General features: G+C 43.9%; 1 protein-coding gene across 4 annotated transcripts in view; it reads right to left on the reverse strand.

Moving 5' to 3' along the window:
- The window catches only part of COL4A2 (collagen type IV alpha 2 chain), a 410505-nt gene that overhangs the window by 152043 nt on the left and 242004 nt on the right, over positions 1-16458 (reverse strand). For all 4 annotated transcript variants that reach the window (XM_072992602.2, XM_072992648.2, XM_072992721.2 and 1 more), the window contains 4 exons: positions 6538-6597; positions 5598-5660; positions 2982-3089; positions 255-476 (listed from right to left, as the gene is read on the reverse strand). In XM_072992602.2, the coding sequence (XP_072848703.2) occupies positions 255-476; positions 2982-3089; positions 5598-5660; positions 6538-6597 (453 nt within the window). The remainder of the gene's footprint in view (positions 1-254; positions 477-2981; positions 3090-5597; positions 5661-6537; positions 6598-16458) is intronic.

Below are 16458 nucleotides of genomic sequence, written 5' to 3' on the forward strand. Positions count from 1 at the left end.
ACAGTGATACAGAGGACTGCTCTTTATAATTACATTTCAGAACTATTTGCACAACACAGAACTCACTACATCTAGCTAGAGAAGCTCTGGTCTACAACAAAATTCAGCCTGCCATTGAACTTCTAGTGATCTCTGTATAATATGTTATTCCTAGACACAGGGCAGGCCTTGTCAGCACTGTAGATCTGTTCAAATAAAGCAATAATGTATGCCTTGCTGCACATTGTCTCAGTTAAAAACAAGAGTTACTGTACCTCTAAAACCTGGTAAGCCTTGATCTCCTTTGGGACCCTTAGGTCCTGGGAATCCAGGTGGTCCATAATCCCCTCGGGGGCCTGCTGATGCTCCAAGGATATCACCCATAATTCCTTTTGTTCCTTGAGGTCCTGGCAAACCTGGAAGACCTGGACTGCCTGGGAATCCCTGTTCCCCAGGCAACCCTGGCACACCTCTATTCCCTCTGGGTCCAGTAAATCCTAAATGAAATAAAATCACCAAGACAGGATCAAGATAATCAGAGACATGCAAATTAACCACAATGTCCAAGTGATTTCAAAGGACAAATACTTAAATATATCACATTTGAAATCAATGGAACTTAAAGGTTCACACAGAAAATGGAATACAATTTGGATGAAATGTTAAAAAGAATGTAAATTCTATATATAAGAACTTTGATAGCACGCTATCACTGAGATTTTCCAGAAGCAGTGGAGTATTTTTTTATTAGTCTCTCAGAGGCCTAACGCTGCCCTCCTGTGTTTCCTGTGTTACTTGTTTGTTTGAATTCTATTTATTTCATTTCTATTTCATCTTTCTCCTCTAGCGCCAAGGCAGCTTACAAAAAATGTTTAAAATAATAATTAAAACCATACTAATTAAAATTTGAAACTATAATATGCAAATATTTTAGATGTTATCTAAAAATGTTAAAACAGATTTTAAAATACCTTTTCATACCAACTAGTTGCTGATTCCACTGCATCAAAAGGTTTTCAGAATTACGTGCTGTCAAGTCACTTTTGACTGGGTTTTTTAGGTATATGAGATGTTCAAGTAGTGGTTTGCTATTACCAGTCCCCTCAAGAGTTTGCAGGGCCAAGCAAGGATATGAACTGAGCTTTCTTGAATTCCAGGGCTTGATTACATATGACAAAAAAACCCCTGAGTTATACCAATTATTTTTATACCTCTGTTGTACCGATATTTTTTTCTAATGGCCATATGGTATATATATCAGCAGAAGCGTTCACATTGTTTTTAACTGCATCAATTTATTCCTTTCTATTTGAACCATTATAGCAGGCTACACCGCTCTTTAATTTTGAATCCATTCATTTTCTCTATGGATTCTTGGGGCAATCAAGTCCCCCTTTGCCCCCTTTTGTAAAATAACAAAAGTGATATATCAGTAGGGTAACAGAGTGGCATCAGTCTTCTCTCCTCCTCCCCTTTTCCCTTCCCTCCTTTACTCACTTGTTCCCCCTTGCCTGATTCCCCTACATATCTCTCGCACTTCAGTGCTTAGCTTTCATTTTTCTTTTTCCCTTTCTTTACAGTGTCGGTAGGAGGAAGCAGATTTTAGAAGACTTGGAAAGTATTGTGAAGAGCAAGGTTTTTAAAAAAGATAACCCTCTTTCACCCACAAGGTGAGGGAGACTGTCTCCTTTAAGCTATCTCCTTCTGAGCAATGTACTCATATTGTTTTCGCTTTAAAAGTTTTTTTTAAACGTACAAGTGCAGTGGCCATACAGTGGCCAAAGTGCCCCAAAACCCAACTGCTTCATAAAGGAAATAAATTAACAGCAACATTTACAAATGGTGGAATGATAAGGAATGAAGTGACACATCATCGGTACAATTTAAAACAACCCTCCTGGCAAGCGGGAAATAAACCAATTCTTGCGGCAAACAAATTGATGTTGGCCATGCATCGTGTGACCAGAATATTATGAAACAATTTTTAAAACAGGGTAATCAATATAATGGGGGTTCTTTTGGCAGGTGTAAATGAGCCCCTAGTTTGGCACTCTGTCCACTACACCACATGGATCTCAAGAGTTTCCTATCCATATGCATTTTATCCTTTGGAGGTTGTGGGTAGTTGGAAAATCGAGCTAATCGTGCTTATAATGCTAAACATACACCAAGTTAGCTGGAGAGGGTAGATCTTTGTAGAGTCAAAAACACTCTTCAATGAAATATGTGTACATTCCCTCACTCTTGATGTTAACCTAATGGAGATACAAACAAGAATAGGGCATCGTTGAAGAAGTCGGTATTTCTTTAATGAGGTCCCAATGTGAAAAACAGAGGAATAACAGGCTAGCAACCAATTGTTTGGTGATTAGGGTGATAGGGATTAATTCCAGACAACCAAGGAGGCTGACAGCACCAGCTATTATTGTTGCTGTTCAATATTGTTTCAAGTTATATAAGGCCCTTAATGCTAGATCACTCTCTGGGCAGTTTACAACATAATTATGCTAGGAACACTTCACCCCCAGAGCCAGCTGGGTACTCACTTTACCAATCTTGGAAGGATGAAAGGCTGAGTCAACTTTGAGCCAGCTACATGAACCCATTAAGACTGAATTCAGGTTGTGAGTGGAGGCTTGACTGCAGTGCTGGAGTTTAACCACTGTGCCACAATGCTTGCTAGGTATCATCCAGCTATATGATTGTATGGAAGATCCCTGTATGCGTGATTGCTCAGGTGGTTTCTTCTTTCAAGGAACTTTGCATCAGGACCACAGATAATTTTTATATAGTGAAATTACAACTCAAGTTGTCTTCAGCAATACAACCAATCAGCTTGCTCCAGATTTTAAATTTTGCATAATTTCAAATGTCATTTTGTGTACCACCAGCTGAATTTTTAGTTAGAAGTCTAAAGGTAAATACCATATAGAAATAAGCATAAATAAACTGAATATTTTAACTGCCTGTGCTTGAAATTGCATGTTGGGTTTTTCCAGTACCTGGTGGGCCAGCTAAACCTTCATGTCCTTGATCTCCTTGAGGGCCAAGCTGTCCTTTCAATCCATGTAGACCAGGATCACCTGGAATTCCTTTCGTACCTTTTGGACCTTTTTGAAAAAGTCAGACCAAGTAAGAAGCAAATAAAGAAAAATAAGTAGATATAAAAGGAACTGTCTACTGATCTATCTACTGAGCTGCTCAAAGAGACTCATGGAGCTCATGGTCTCCAACATCTCCCTGATGATCTATATGTTAGATGCTAGTAAAATGTGAACCTATTTGCTAAATTTCATTTCTAGCTGCACCTATGTTGTGTAACATGGTGCCATCCAAATCTACTAGCTTAATAAACCCCAGCTAGGATGATCAATTGTTACAGATGATGGAGAGTGCTATTGCAAACATCTGGAGAGTACCAGGTTGCATATTCAGGTAGTCAGAGATTTCCAGGTAAATGAAAGCTGGTGGAATTCCAATCCATTGCTAGAAGAAGGACATATAATCTTCATTGAGTAGGGCACTGGGAGAAAGTTGGTTCCTGAGACAATTATACTATAGCAAGAGACAGGCAGCATTTCTATGATCGGACACGGCAGATAATGGAAATTCATGATCACTGATAGCATACTTTATTTACTTGAATTAAATACTAATATTCATGTTTCTATTGATACAGTATTAATTTACACAGTTCCTGAAAGATAATCCTAAAGGAACTCATATGAGGGACTACTCAAGATCCAGAACTGTGTTCATATATGGTGTATATGGTAATCTTACCTTCTAATTCAAACCCCTTGGTTCCAAATGATTCTCATATTTTTGATAGCATGTGAGTGGATGAAATCTTATATATTAACTGTAATTTCACACTATATTGAAATAATTAATGACAGACATGGCTGTAAATTAATCCTAGAATTTTAAATTGCAGCAAAACTGTGTGATGATCTGAAAGAGAGTGGGGTTTGTAATCAGAGAAAATGGAGACTGTTAGGTTCAATGTGAAATGATTTTAAGGCATTGGAATGTGTCAGGCTGTGAGACTTTTTTTTTCAGTTTGCCTGCTACAGAAGGAACTGTGATAAGGAGGCAAGAATGAAGAAGGGCCCATGTGAAGACTCAACACATACCATCTTAATTGGGAGCAAGATAAAGCACCTGGACATCATGAGAATTATGGGTGGAGAGTTGTGTTACGCCTCTTTGAAGTTAATTGGTCTACATATATTGAGTGTAAAAAGTGGGAGGACTGAGAGGTGTAAGAAAAGATGGATGGAGGGATGTGTTTTAGAGCTTCCTCTAGCTTCTCAAGCTTTTTGGAGTTTTTCGCATAGATTGTGCTATGTGAAGGAATGCTTACAGAATGTAGCATGGTAAGGAGAAGGAGGAGGTGGGAATAGTCTACCTTAGCTTAGATTTTAGTATTTCTTATTTTAACAAGAAATAGCAGCTTTATTTAACTACTGAAATATTTGGACATGTTCATGCTAATGCTTTGCAAACAAACTGTTTCTATGAATCTATATTTTCTTAATAAAAAAATAATTATAAAACTCGTCGATGACTAATCTCCTGAACAGCAGGTTTACACTTAAATCCAGTGGAATGGAATTGATCACTACTTGCTACCATTGAGAAGTCCTACCTTACTGAGCTGTTGTGTGTTCTGAGGAAACACACAGCCCATGCTTAAGTACTGTAAGAGTACACAAACGTTTTCTTTTAAGGTCAGGCTTGTCCATGAAACAGATTCTATGCACTTCTGAGGTTTAAGGGACTTGCCTCAGGGGGAAGGTGGTAGCTTTGTGTCCACAGTGACTCCCTGTCCAAACCTCATATTCTCCTTATTTATTTATTTATTTATTTATTTATTTATTTATTTATTTATTTATTTATTTTATTTTATTTTATTTTATTTTATTTTATTTAGGGATAGCTGAGTGTTACAAACTGTACCAGCACAAGCCCAGAAATCTCCTTCTATTCCAGTGGTTCCCAAACTTGTGGCCCCAGATGTTCTTGGGCTAGAATTCCCAGAAATCTTTACCAGCACAGCTAATGGTGAAGGCTTCTGGAGGCTTTAGTCCATGAACATCTGGGGACTGAAGGTTGGGATTCACTGATCCATGCCATATATCAAAGAAAAGATACTACAACTACAGGATCTTGAAATAGTGCAGATAAAGATATGAATGGATATAATCAATTATAGGAAAAAGCAAATCAGATTTAACTTAGCATAGTAAACTGCATTAGAATGAATCAACAGGGATTTAGTGAGTCAATTCCTCCATAAATCTCATGGATTCAAATTGACCTACTCTTGTTGTGACTCACTATGCCAAAGGAAGTTGCAGTTAGAATAGGCCCATTAGAATCCATGAAACTTATAGAGGAGCTGACTCACCAAATCCCCATTGTTTAAGTGCGCCTACTCTAGAGCACCTTACAATGTTTACCAACAGGATTTTGCTCAGTGAGTAATTTCATAAACAAATTTCATACATATCCCTTTAAAAGATATATCGTTTTGAAAGACTTGATTTTTGTATTTTTGCTATGTAAAACATTGTACTGTTTAATATGATGATGCAACTACTGTAGATATTTACCTCTTGGTCCTGGCAGACCTGGGTTTCCTGGTACTCCTTTTGGGGACATAACACAGCCAGTCCCTGAAGATAAAAAAATAAGGGTTGAAACAAAAAGGAAGTTATCTGTCTTCTCCAAGATTAATCATAATATTATAGCATAACATTTCACACACACACACACACACACACACACACACACACACACACACACACACACACACACACACACACACACACACACACACACACACACACCTCTGATACCGTAAGCTCAGGCTCAGAAATTTTATATTATAATATATATGTATGTTTGTGAACCTTTTTGCTCAGCAACAATACTGTCTGAAAGTAATAATCATAAATGACTTGTGACTGTATTGGTCAAGAAGAATCTAGTCTTGTCCCAAAATTATGGGGCTGGTCCTCCTGTTCAATTCATCAGCCAACTCTGCTCAATCCAGTTTGCACCCAGTGCACAGAAAGATGGAAAACAATGTTGGTGCTCCAGAATCCAGCATATGGGGTAATATATTCAGGAATGCAAGAGTAGACAATACCTTTATCAGACCACTAAAAATGTACAAGCTGCAAGCTACCCTTGCATTTGTGTAATACTAAGAGTCACAAAGCTTTTTCTTAATTTCTCCTAATATATTCAGAGAAAGAAGTGATAATGGACTGGAGTTATCTATTGAAAATCTATGATCTTATCCTTAAAGTGTGTCCCATACATAAGAAGGAAGAATTTATATAATGTTTTTCACTGGAATTTTCAACAGTTGTGCAATGATACTTTCATTATACTGAACACTAGTTTATCGAATTAAAATCTCTTCAGTTTGCAATAGGTGTTTTAGAATGCTATTTCTGTCACCAAGGACATTTAGTAAAAACAGCTTTTAGAAAAATGTCTATATACCCCCAACACTGTCAAACAGTACTATTTAATTTATTTTACCTGAATGAATTGTTTCAGTTCTGTTGTCTCTAATAAAAATGTCCATTTGTTGTCCACAATCTACAGTTTAAAAAAAAGAGAGAGAGAAAAGAACAAGAAAATGTAAGATTTGCCAAACAATAGCCAAACATTGTGGCCAGAATCCTCTTCACTTCCTCTGTTCACTGCTGGGGGTTTTCTGAGTTTGTGCAAGGGGGTAAAAAAAAATCTCCATGTCAGGGGAATGCTCTGGGCATCCCTAGTAGGCTGTCAGCCCTTATCCTATGCCCTCTGTTGGGCCTGACAGAAACTCCAGCAACAGGTTGCCAGGAGGATGCAAAGAGACATATGGAGGACAGAGATGGGGAGAAAAACCTGAGGCAGATGAGTCACGTCTGGACAAAGGTGTAGAGGCTGGGCCCAGTTGGGCCCAATTTAAAATAGGAGGAAGAAGAGGACGAGGGGGGATATTCAATGACCTCTATGAGGCAGAAGAGTGGGAAGAAGCAACAGAGGAACTGAACCCCATGTTTAATGCCCTGTGTGAAGATGATTGTGATGTTTACCCATGTGGCCCCTGCTTGTTTCACCAAACCAAGGGCTAACACTACATATCCCACCGCTGTCACCAATTGTGATGTTTACCCATGTGGCCCCTGCTTATAACTCCCTCACAAAGGCGTATGTCACATTCTCTTCTCACTGCCACCAGTGGATTACTTCAATCCACAATAGAAATGACGTATGTCAGAACACTTGTCTTGTGAAGAGAAACAGAACTTATTTATTGAAGCAGAATGAGTAATAACATACGTTTTTCAGATCTTCAGTATACATAAGCAGTTCATCAACAGTTCTCTCAGTACATAGTTCTTTTCACTTGCAATTTCATTACCACCCTCACTATCTATATCTGTAATCAGCTCTATCTCTCTAACCCTCTCTGACTAATCAGCCCTATCTCACTCCTACTCCTCCACCCAAGCCTCATGTAGCTGCTGGCTCCACCTCTCCAGCCCTCTCATAGGTTCCTGCAAATCAGCCCATGAATGTGAATGACATGAGTGATGTGGGCGGTCGCCACAATAATATACTGATTAAGCAGAACCCCTGGGCTGGTGTATGGATCACATTCTCTTCTCTTCCAAGTTGAGGTCACCAAGGAATGGGAAAGGTATTGCCATCTTCAGCCCACCAACAACACTCCCTTCACTAATCCCTTGGAGGTCCCAGAAACCAACTAGGGACCCACCCCCCACCCAATCCAATTAAGGTGCTGGAGTAGGAAGCACCAAAAGGAGAGCCTACAGTGAAGGCAGGAAGGACTTGGGGACCTGGGAATTTGTGAGTCTATGGCAGTAGAAGCCCTCTCTAAAGGTTGGCAGCTGGCTGGAGTCAGTGCTGAGAACCAAATCCTAGCTGTGGACTGTATGAGCCCAGTGAAAGAAACTTGGGCTCAGGCAAGGACTGCACTTGATGAGGGAATAGAAAAATTAATTCAGCCCCCCCTATGTACTGTTTGGATAGGCACCCAACCTGTCCTTGCACCCTGCACATTGTAAGGTGCTCTAGAGTAGGCGCACTTAAACAATGGGGATAAAGTCCAGTTCTAGCAGATCTGATCTTGGCTTCATAGAACTTATAGTTGAGGAGGACTTCCCTGCTTTCCCCACTCTAGGAGTGGGCAGCAGTTGTTACACTTCACCATCTTTTTTAGTCCAGGGATGTGTGAATGTGAACTTCAAGGTGTTGTTGAGCTTCAACTCTCAACAGCCCTAACACTATAAAGTGTTACAGTCTCCAAACATCTGAAGTTCATAGGAACTGCAGTCAAAAACATCCAGAGTACCATACTCCTGTGCTATCCTCAGAATTATAACTGCTCAACAACTCCAGTGCTGCTGTTCCTAATGATGACAACTATGACGACAAACAACGGCAACAACAATTATGACGATGATCAACTATTGGTCTGCCATGGAGTCACCTGGGCAAACAGTGTCTTATGGCTAGAGGAGAGTCCAGTCACCTACAGGTCTCCTGAAAAGGCACCCACAACCCCAGGAAGCAATTCTCTATAGGCCCTCATAAATTTGACTTGACTCCTAGAGGATGTTATCAAAACACATGAAGGAAAGAAGCATTTAAATAGTATACAGACACTCCTGAGTTTTGAAGATGTACATCATCCATTGTTCTTGCAAACTGAGACAGAGCTGATAACTTCTCAGCTTTAGAGCCTATTCTGTTTATAAGGGTGCTCAGTTGCCCATTGATTCAAATTTGTTTAACATATCCACAAGACATATCCTTTTTTTTTTTTTTGATTCCTTACTCTAGGCAGAATACAGCAGACAAAGCTAAAGACAGACACAGGGAGCTCATGACTGGAGCTCCTGAACAGGAGAGCAAACAGGGAGTTTGCCATGGGAGAGATAGGAAAGAGACCAAGGAGACAGACTGAGAGATAAGTGGATGTTCTCTGTAGTAACACCAAGGAAGGGCCTGAAGTAACTCCTAGGAATTGCGTAGACAGAAGCACCACATGCTCTACTTAAAGAGCCATGTGCTCAGTCGAACAGGAAGGGGTGTGTCCATAACAAGAAGAGCTGTGAGCTCAGCAGCATGATGAGCAGAACAGGGAGGGGTGTGTCCTTAACAGGAAGAGCCATGTGACTGGCCTAACAAAAAAGGGGAATGTCCTGATTACTGCTGAGGACTATAAGTAGCAGCTGTAAGTTCTGGGAGGGCTTTTTGATTCCTGACTCTGGGCAGAGCACAGCTGACAAATAAAGCTAAAGGCAGACCCAGGGAGCTCGCAACCAGGACAGCAAACAGGGAGTTTGCCATGGGAGAGATAGGAAGGAGACCAAGGGAGAGGCCCCTAAGAATTATTTTTGGTTCCTTTGGATATAGGTACAACTACATTTAAACTAACAAAACAAGAGGGACAGGTATCCTACACAAACAGTTGAAAGTAAAAAAGCTAGAAGGGATTATGGAGGGTGGAGAGAATTCAGTTGTAGTTACCTGGAAAATTTGTGCTATGTCTGTCTTTGTTCCTGATTGCAAAATGCTGTATACATGGAAGTGTGTAAACTTGTGGCACTGTTGGAAGAGAAAGTCAGAGACCTGGAGTGGCGAGTAGCCACACTCAAGGCTATAAGGGAAGATTAAGCCTACATTGATAGAACTCTTCAACAGCAAAAGCTGTCAAAGGGGGCACTGCTGATGGTGCTCGGAAGAGGAAGAGAAAGAGAAAGGAAGATACTCTGAGTTAATGACTGGCTATGAAAGTTGTGTCGATGACGGATTTGGTTTTTGGGATCACAGGCTAAGCTTCCTGGAAGAAGGACTGCTACCAAGAGACGGCTTGGATCAAACAAGGACTGGGAAGAATGTGTTTGGCCACAGCATGAAGAACTTCATCAGGGAGGCTTTAAACTGAATTGGAAGAGGGAGGGAGATGCAAGCACAGAGTTAAGGGTAGATGAAGCCTTGCACCCAATAAGAGGAATGGACCAAACGGATCAGAATTTGCAACAATAATAACATTAACAATAATAATCCCTATCTTCAGAAAGGGCAAAAGGGAGGAACCTGGGAACTAAAGACCAGTCAGCCTGATATGAATTCCAGAGAAAATTCTGGAACACATCATAAAGTGGCCACTATGCAAACACCTAGAAAGCAAAGTACTAATAAGTAGAAGCCAACACAGATTTCTTAATAACAAATTCTGCCAGACTAATCTGATCTCATTTTGTGCAGGAACCCTCCCTGATAGACAGAGGGAATGTCATCATATATCTTGACCTTAGCAAAGCTTTTAACAAAGTGCTCCATGATATTCTGATTAGCAAGCTAACTAGGTTACATGATGGGGGACACCTGGCTCAGCAATACTACGAGCGAGAAGGATCTTGAAATCGTTGTAGATCACAAGCTGAATATGAGCCAGAAGTGTGATGTGGCTACAAAAAAGCCAAATGTTTTTTCAACCTGCATTAATAGAAGTATAGTCTCCAAATCCTGTAAAATACTAGTTCCCCTCTATTTAGCACTGGTTAGGCCTCATCTTGAGTACTGTGTCCACTTCAAGACGGATGCTTGGAACAAACTGGAACAAGTTCAGAGCAGGGTAACAAGAATAATCAGGGGCCTGAAAACTAAGCCTTTGAGGAAATACGGAAACAGCTGGGCCAGTTTAGCCTTGAGAAAATAAGACAGAGGGGAGATATGATAACACTTTTCGAATACTTGAAAGGCCGTCATACAGAGGAGGGGCAAGATCTGTTCTCAATCATCCCAGAGTGCAAGACAATGGGCTCAAGTTAGATTTTGGTTGTGAGGCGCAAGCAATCTCTTGCTAATTCTTTTTTACTTGTAGGGTAAAACAGTGTGATACTTGACAAATGGGGTTTCTTTTTGGCATCCCGGTTTGCTTCAGATGTGTGAATTTTATCTGTTACCATTATTTTGCTGACATCTCCCCCCTAATGTCAGCTTTGGGAGTGTTCTCCACAGGATAGAGCAAAGGAAACCTTCTCCCCCTTGTCTTTTTACCATGATTTGAAAGTTTCACTGGGATCCAGAAGCAAATGTATAAAGACAGGTTACTTACCTGTAATCATGGTTCTTTGTGGACCTCTATGAATTCACACAAAAGGGTTAAATCAGCACCTGCGATGGACCTCTCAGAATTTTCTAGAGCTTAAAGAGAAAAGTAACAAAGTTTAAGTTGCCCCCAATAGCGCATGCTGCACCCGCCTCAGCCTCCAGTTCCATTTATCCGCCACAATAGCCTGAGCTATGCTAGACATGTTCAGTGACGGATAGTGGGGAGGCAGGGTGGGATTGTGTGAATTCACAGAGGTCCACTTGAAGAACCATGGTTACAGGTAAGTAACCTGTCTTTCTTCATCATGGCCTCTGTGAATACACACAAAAGGGTGACTAGCAAGCCCACTTACTGGAAGGTGGGACGTCACTGAAGTATAGATGTCAACACTGCTCTTCCGAAGCTCACCTCCTTTTTAGCCCTCAGGTCTAGACTGTAGTGAGTTATGAAGGTGGAGACATTGGACTAAGTGTCAGACCTACAGATGTCAGGAATGTAAATGCCACGTAGGAGGGCTGTAGAAGTAGCCATGGCTCTGGTGGAATGAGCCCTAAGGCCTTCAGGTGGATTCCTATGTTGGATTTCATATGCCAAGGAAATAGTAGAGACGAGCCATCTAGAGAGGGTTGAGGAAGATGCTGGAGGCCCTTTCTTAATGCCATAGAAACAGAGGAACAGTCTAGGCCAGGCATGTCCAACCCGCGGCCAGCGGGCTGCATGCGGCCCAGGTCAGCTTGTAATGCGGCCCAGCTCTGACCTCATCCAGGGCAGGCGCGTCACTGCCGCCGCCGCCACGCAACCCAACCCTTCTCCCCCCGGTCGGCCGCTTCTTCCTACTCGGGCTCCCGGGGCTGTTTGGGAGCTGGAACACAGTGGCGCCGCTGCCTCCTGTCCCCTCGTCTTCCCTCCCCGCTTCTTCCTGCTCGAGCTCCCAGGGCTGTTTGGGAGCTGGAACGTGGTGGCGCCGCTACCTCCTGTCCCCTCGTCTTCCCTCCCCGCTTCTTCCTGCTCAGGCTCCCGGGGCTGTTTGGGAGCTGGAACGCGGTGGTGCCGCTACCTGTCCCCGCCTCTTCCCTCCCCGCTTCTTCCTGCTCGGGCTCCTGGGGCTGTTTGGGAGCTGGAACGCGGTGGTGCCGCTACCTCCTGTCCCCGCCTCTTCCCTCCCCGCTTCTTCCTGCTCGGGCTCCTGGGGCTGTTTGGGAGCTGGAACGCGGTGGTGCCGCTACCTCCTGTCCCCGCCTCTTCCCTCCCCGCTTCTTCCTGCTCGGGCTCCTGGGGCTGTTTGGGAGCTGGAACGCGGTGGCGCCGCTGCCTCCTATCCCCTCGTCTTCCCTCCCCGCTTCTTCCTGCTCAGGCTCCCAGGGCTGTTTGGGAGCTGGAACGCGGTGGTGCCGCTACCTCCTGTCCCCGCCTCTTCCCTCCCCGCTTCTTCCTGCTCGGGCTCCTGGGGCTGTTTGGGAGCTGGAACGTGGTGGCGCCGCTGCCTCCTATCCCCTCGTCTTCCCTCCCCGCTTCTTCCTGCTCAGGCTCCCAGGGCTGTTTGGGAGCTGGAACGCGGTGGTGCCGCTACCTCCTGTCCCCGCCTCTTCCCTCCCCGCTTCTTCCTGCTCAGGCTCCCAGGGCTGTTTGGGAGCTGGAACGCGGTGGTGCCGCTACCTCCTGTCCCCGCCTCTTCCCTCCCCGCTTCTTCCTGCTCAGGCTCCCAGGGCTGTTTGGGAGCTGGAACGCGGTGGTGCCGCTACCTCCTGTCCCCGCCTCTTCCCTCCCCGCTTCTTCCTGCTCAGGCTCCCAGGGCTGTTTGGGAGCTGGAACGTGGTGGCACCGCTACCTCCTGTCCCCTCATCTTCCCTCCCCGCTTCTTCCTGCTCAGGCTCCCGGGGCTGTTTGGGAGCTGGAACGCGGTGGTGCCGCTACCTCCTGTCCCCGCCTCTTCCCTCCCCGCTTCTTCCTGCTCGGGCTCCTGGGGCTGTTTGGGAGCTGGAACGCGGTGGCGCCGCTGCCTCCTATCCCCTCGTCTTCCCTCCCCGCTTCTTCCTGCTCAGGCTCCCGGGGCTGTTTGCAAGCCGGAACGCATTGGAGCCGCTGCCTCCCGTCTGCTCCTCTTCTCTCCCTGCTGGGAGAAAAACAACAAAAGGTGCAGCCGGGCTTTGCCTCCGCCCTGTGGGAGTGGAGGAGGCATCGCCTTGGCTCTGCAGAGAAGCGCCCCGGTTTGTCAGGCAAGAGGGAAGCAGCACAAAGCCCCACCCGCCATGGCGAGCTCCAAGCGGCAGAGAAATGCCATAAAGGCCTCAGGTAGGCGCGAGAAGGTGGGCAGTGTGTCCCCCTCAGCCCCACCCTGTGCTGGAACACGTTTGATGCGGAGGAGAGGGAACCAATCCAAAGAGCGCTTCTCTGCAAAGACTGCTTATTTGCCGGAAACAAAAGCCAGCTATTAAGGCACAATCCCTGCACCCAGCCTGTGATCACGCTGAATAATACCAGCGTGGTAATTTCTGTTGCAGCAGCAATTGTTTTTTGCCCAAGGCACACAGGCTAGGAGCAGCTGCATGCAATAAAATTCACACTGCCACTGCTATGCCCACATTAAAAAACTCCCTTTAAAAAAATGTGGACATGACGTTTGTGTGTGCGCTATAATGAATAAGTAATTTCACACAATGTCACAAAATTATAATTGAGGAAGCCACTGTGTGTATGAAGTGCCTTTTTGATATTCACATTTATGCACACTGATATAACAGTATACGGAACTAATGGCAATTTTTCCTACCAGGCCCATGTACAAATGGTGTGTGTGTTTGTGGTTGTAGTGGTAGCTGGCATTTTGATGATGGAGGACATGTTTCCCTCTGTACAACTGTTGTGTGCTGCCAGCTCAACTTTGTATTTTACTCCCTGAGAAACAATGTCAAACATCTCATTAACTTCATTTCCAAGTAAGTTTAATATGTTAACTATGTTTTCTATGGTTTTTTTTTCATGATCAGGTATCGTTACTGTTATTTTATTTTATGTGCGGCCCAAACCAAACCAAGTTTTCATCTTCTAATGTGGCCCAGGGAAGGTGAAAGGTTGGATACTCCTGGTCTAGGCGAAGAACGGAAGTCCATGGTGCAGGAAACATAAAATGCTAAGGCTTTTCTGACATCCAGGGTGTGGAGCATGGGCTCAGCATCAGTTTTTGGGTCAGAGAAGAGAGTGGGAAATATGAGTGGTTGATTTACATGAAAGCCTGAAACCATCTTAGGTAAAAAGGACAAGTCCAGGTGTAATACAACTTTGTCTCTAAAAAATTGTAGATAAAGTTGGTCTGAGCGAAGAGCCGCAAGTTCGCTAGCTCTCCTCGCCGATGTAATAGCTACAAGGAATAACATTTTAAATGATAGCAATTGAAGGTCACAAGTCGCCATAGGCTCAAACAGTGGTTGAGTTAAGGCGTGGGGAACCACCTGAAGAGACCATTGAAGTGTAGGTGCCTTTGTAGGTGGTCTAAGGTTGTTCAGGCCCTTAAGGAATGCCTTAAGCATAGGATGGGAAAATAGGCATGCTGAACTAGAGTCCCTGGGTTGAAAGCATACAATAGCTGCTGTGTAAACTTTCAGAGTCGAAAGGGAAAGGCTGAGATCAAACAAATAACGTAGATACTGTAGCAAAGTGGAAAGTGTCACTGGAGAAGTTTGCGGATGTCTAGTTTCTATAAAGTTAACAAAACTCTTCCACTTATAAAAGTATAGGCGAGTAGTAGAAGGCTTCCTGGCACTATCTAGTACCTCTTTGATCGAGGGGAGATCCTCCACGCTGTCAAATGTAGTGTTTCCGTATCTGGATGGAGAACAGCGCCGGCATCTTGCGTGAGAAGATGTGGCAGAGGTGGAAGCCTGATCATATCCGAAGCCAACACTTGCAGTGTAGGAAACCATGCTTGTTGAGGCCAGTATGGTGCTATTAGTATGGCTTCTGATCTTGTCTGACGTAACTTGATGAGGATTCTCTGTACCGGAGGGACTGGAGGAAAGAGGTAGAGTAGGCCCTTGCTCCAAGGGATCATGAATGCGTCCCCCAGAGAGTCCATTCCACAACCTGCCCTGGAAGCATAAAGTCTGCATTTTTTGTTCAGACGAGTTGCAAACAGATCCACCCTGGGATATCCCCAGCGGTGGCAGAGGGAGGTGTATATCTCGTTGTCCAGCTCCCATTCATGTGATTGAGATGTCAGCCTGCTGAGTTTGTCTGCTGTCTTGTTGTCTGCAGTGGAAATGTGAATGGCTACTGGAAAGATATGGTGTTGGTAGCACCATTCCCACAGGTGAATTGTAGAAACAGAAGGGATTTGGAGTGTGTCCTGTCTTGTTTGTTGATGTACTACATGGCCATGGTGTTGTCGGTGACCAGCTGTACCCCACAACCATGTATTAGAGGTAGAAAGGCTCTGAACGCTTTTGTGACTGCTAGAAGCTCTAGATGATTGATGTGCAGGTTCCTGTCTTGTTGGGACCACAAAGCGTGAATCTGATGATGACCGCAATGTGCTCCCCAAGCAATGGAGCTGGCGTCCATTGTGACTTGGATTGTGAGTCGGAGAGGTCTGAAGGAACAGCCTATCATGAGATGTGGGAGGAAAGTCCACCACTGTAGTTGATGTGCAAGTTTCAGAGAAACACGAAGTCTTTTTCTTTGGCTATCATGAACGGGATTGAAGAGGGACAGAAACCACATTGTAAGGAGCGCATCTTTAGTCTTGCGTGGGCCAAGGCAGGTGTTGTGGATGCCATGAGTCCTAGAAGGTGTTGAGCCTTTTGAGCACATACCGTTTTGTTTGGTTTGAACTTGCGTACTGCAGTCTTTATCTTTTTGATTCTTTCTGAGGGAAGGAATAACCTACGTTGGAGTCCAGTCTGGCTCCTATATAATTTATGACTTTGGACGGTGTGAGAATTGTGGTTTTTTTTATTGATTGTGAGGCCTAGACTCTTTAGAGCAGGGATCAGGGAACTTTTTTACCTTCCCCCCCCCCAAAATGTATATACATCAGCATTACCCCCTTGATTTGAAAGGAAGGAAATCATACATTATTTGAATTCAAAATCTTTTTGAATCTATTCAGAATTACTTTGAAAGCTTCAACTTACTTGAAAACTTCAGGTTTTGGAGAAATGATATTGCTTCATCTTGGATATGAGAGCATCAGTACTGGGGCTCTGCTCATCCTCATTACCCCCAGAATTTTCATTTTTATCCCATTTGGGATAATTTACCCCTGTTCCCTGACCACTGCTTTAGAGTGTGTAGAACGAAGTTGGTGTTTTTGATGGCTTGATGTC

This window comes from Pogona vitticeps, chromosome 1 (genome assembly GCF_051106095.1).
Source record: "Pogona vitticeps strain Pit_001003342236 chromosome 1, PviZW2.1, whole genome shotgun sequence".
Lineage (NCBI taxonomy): Eukaryota > Metazoa > Chordata > Lepidosauria > Squamata > Agamidae > Pogona > Pogona vitticeps.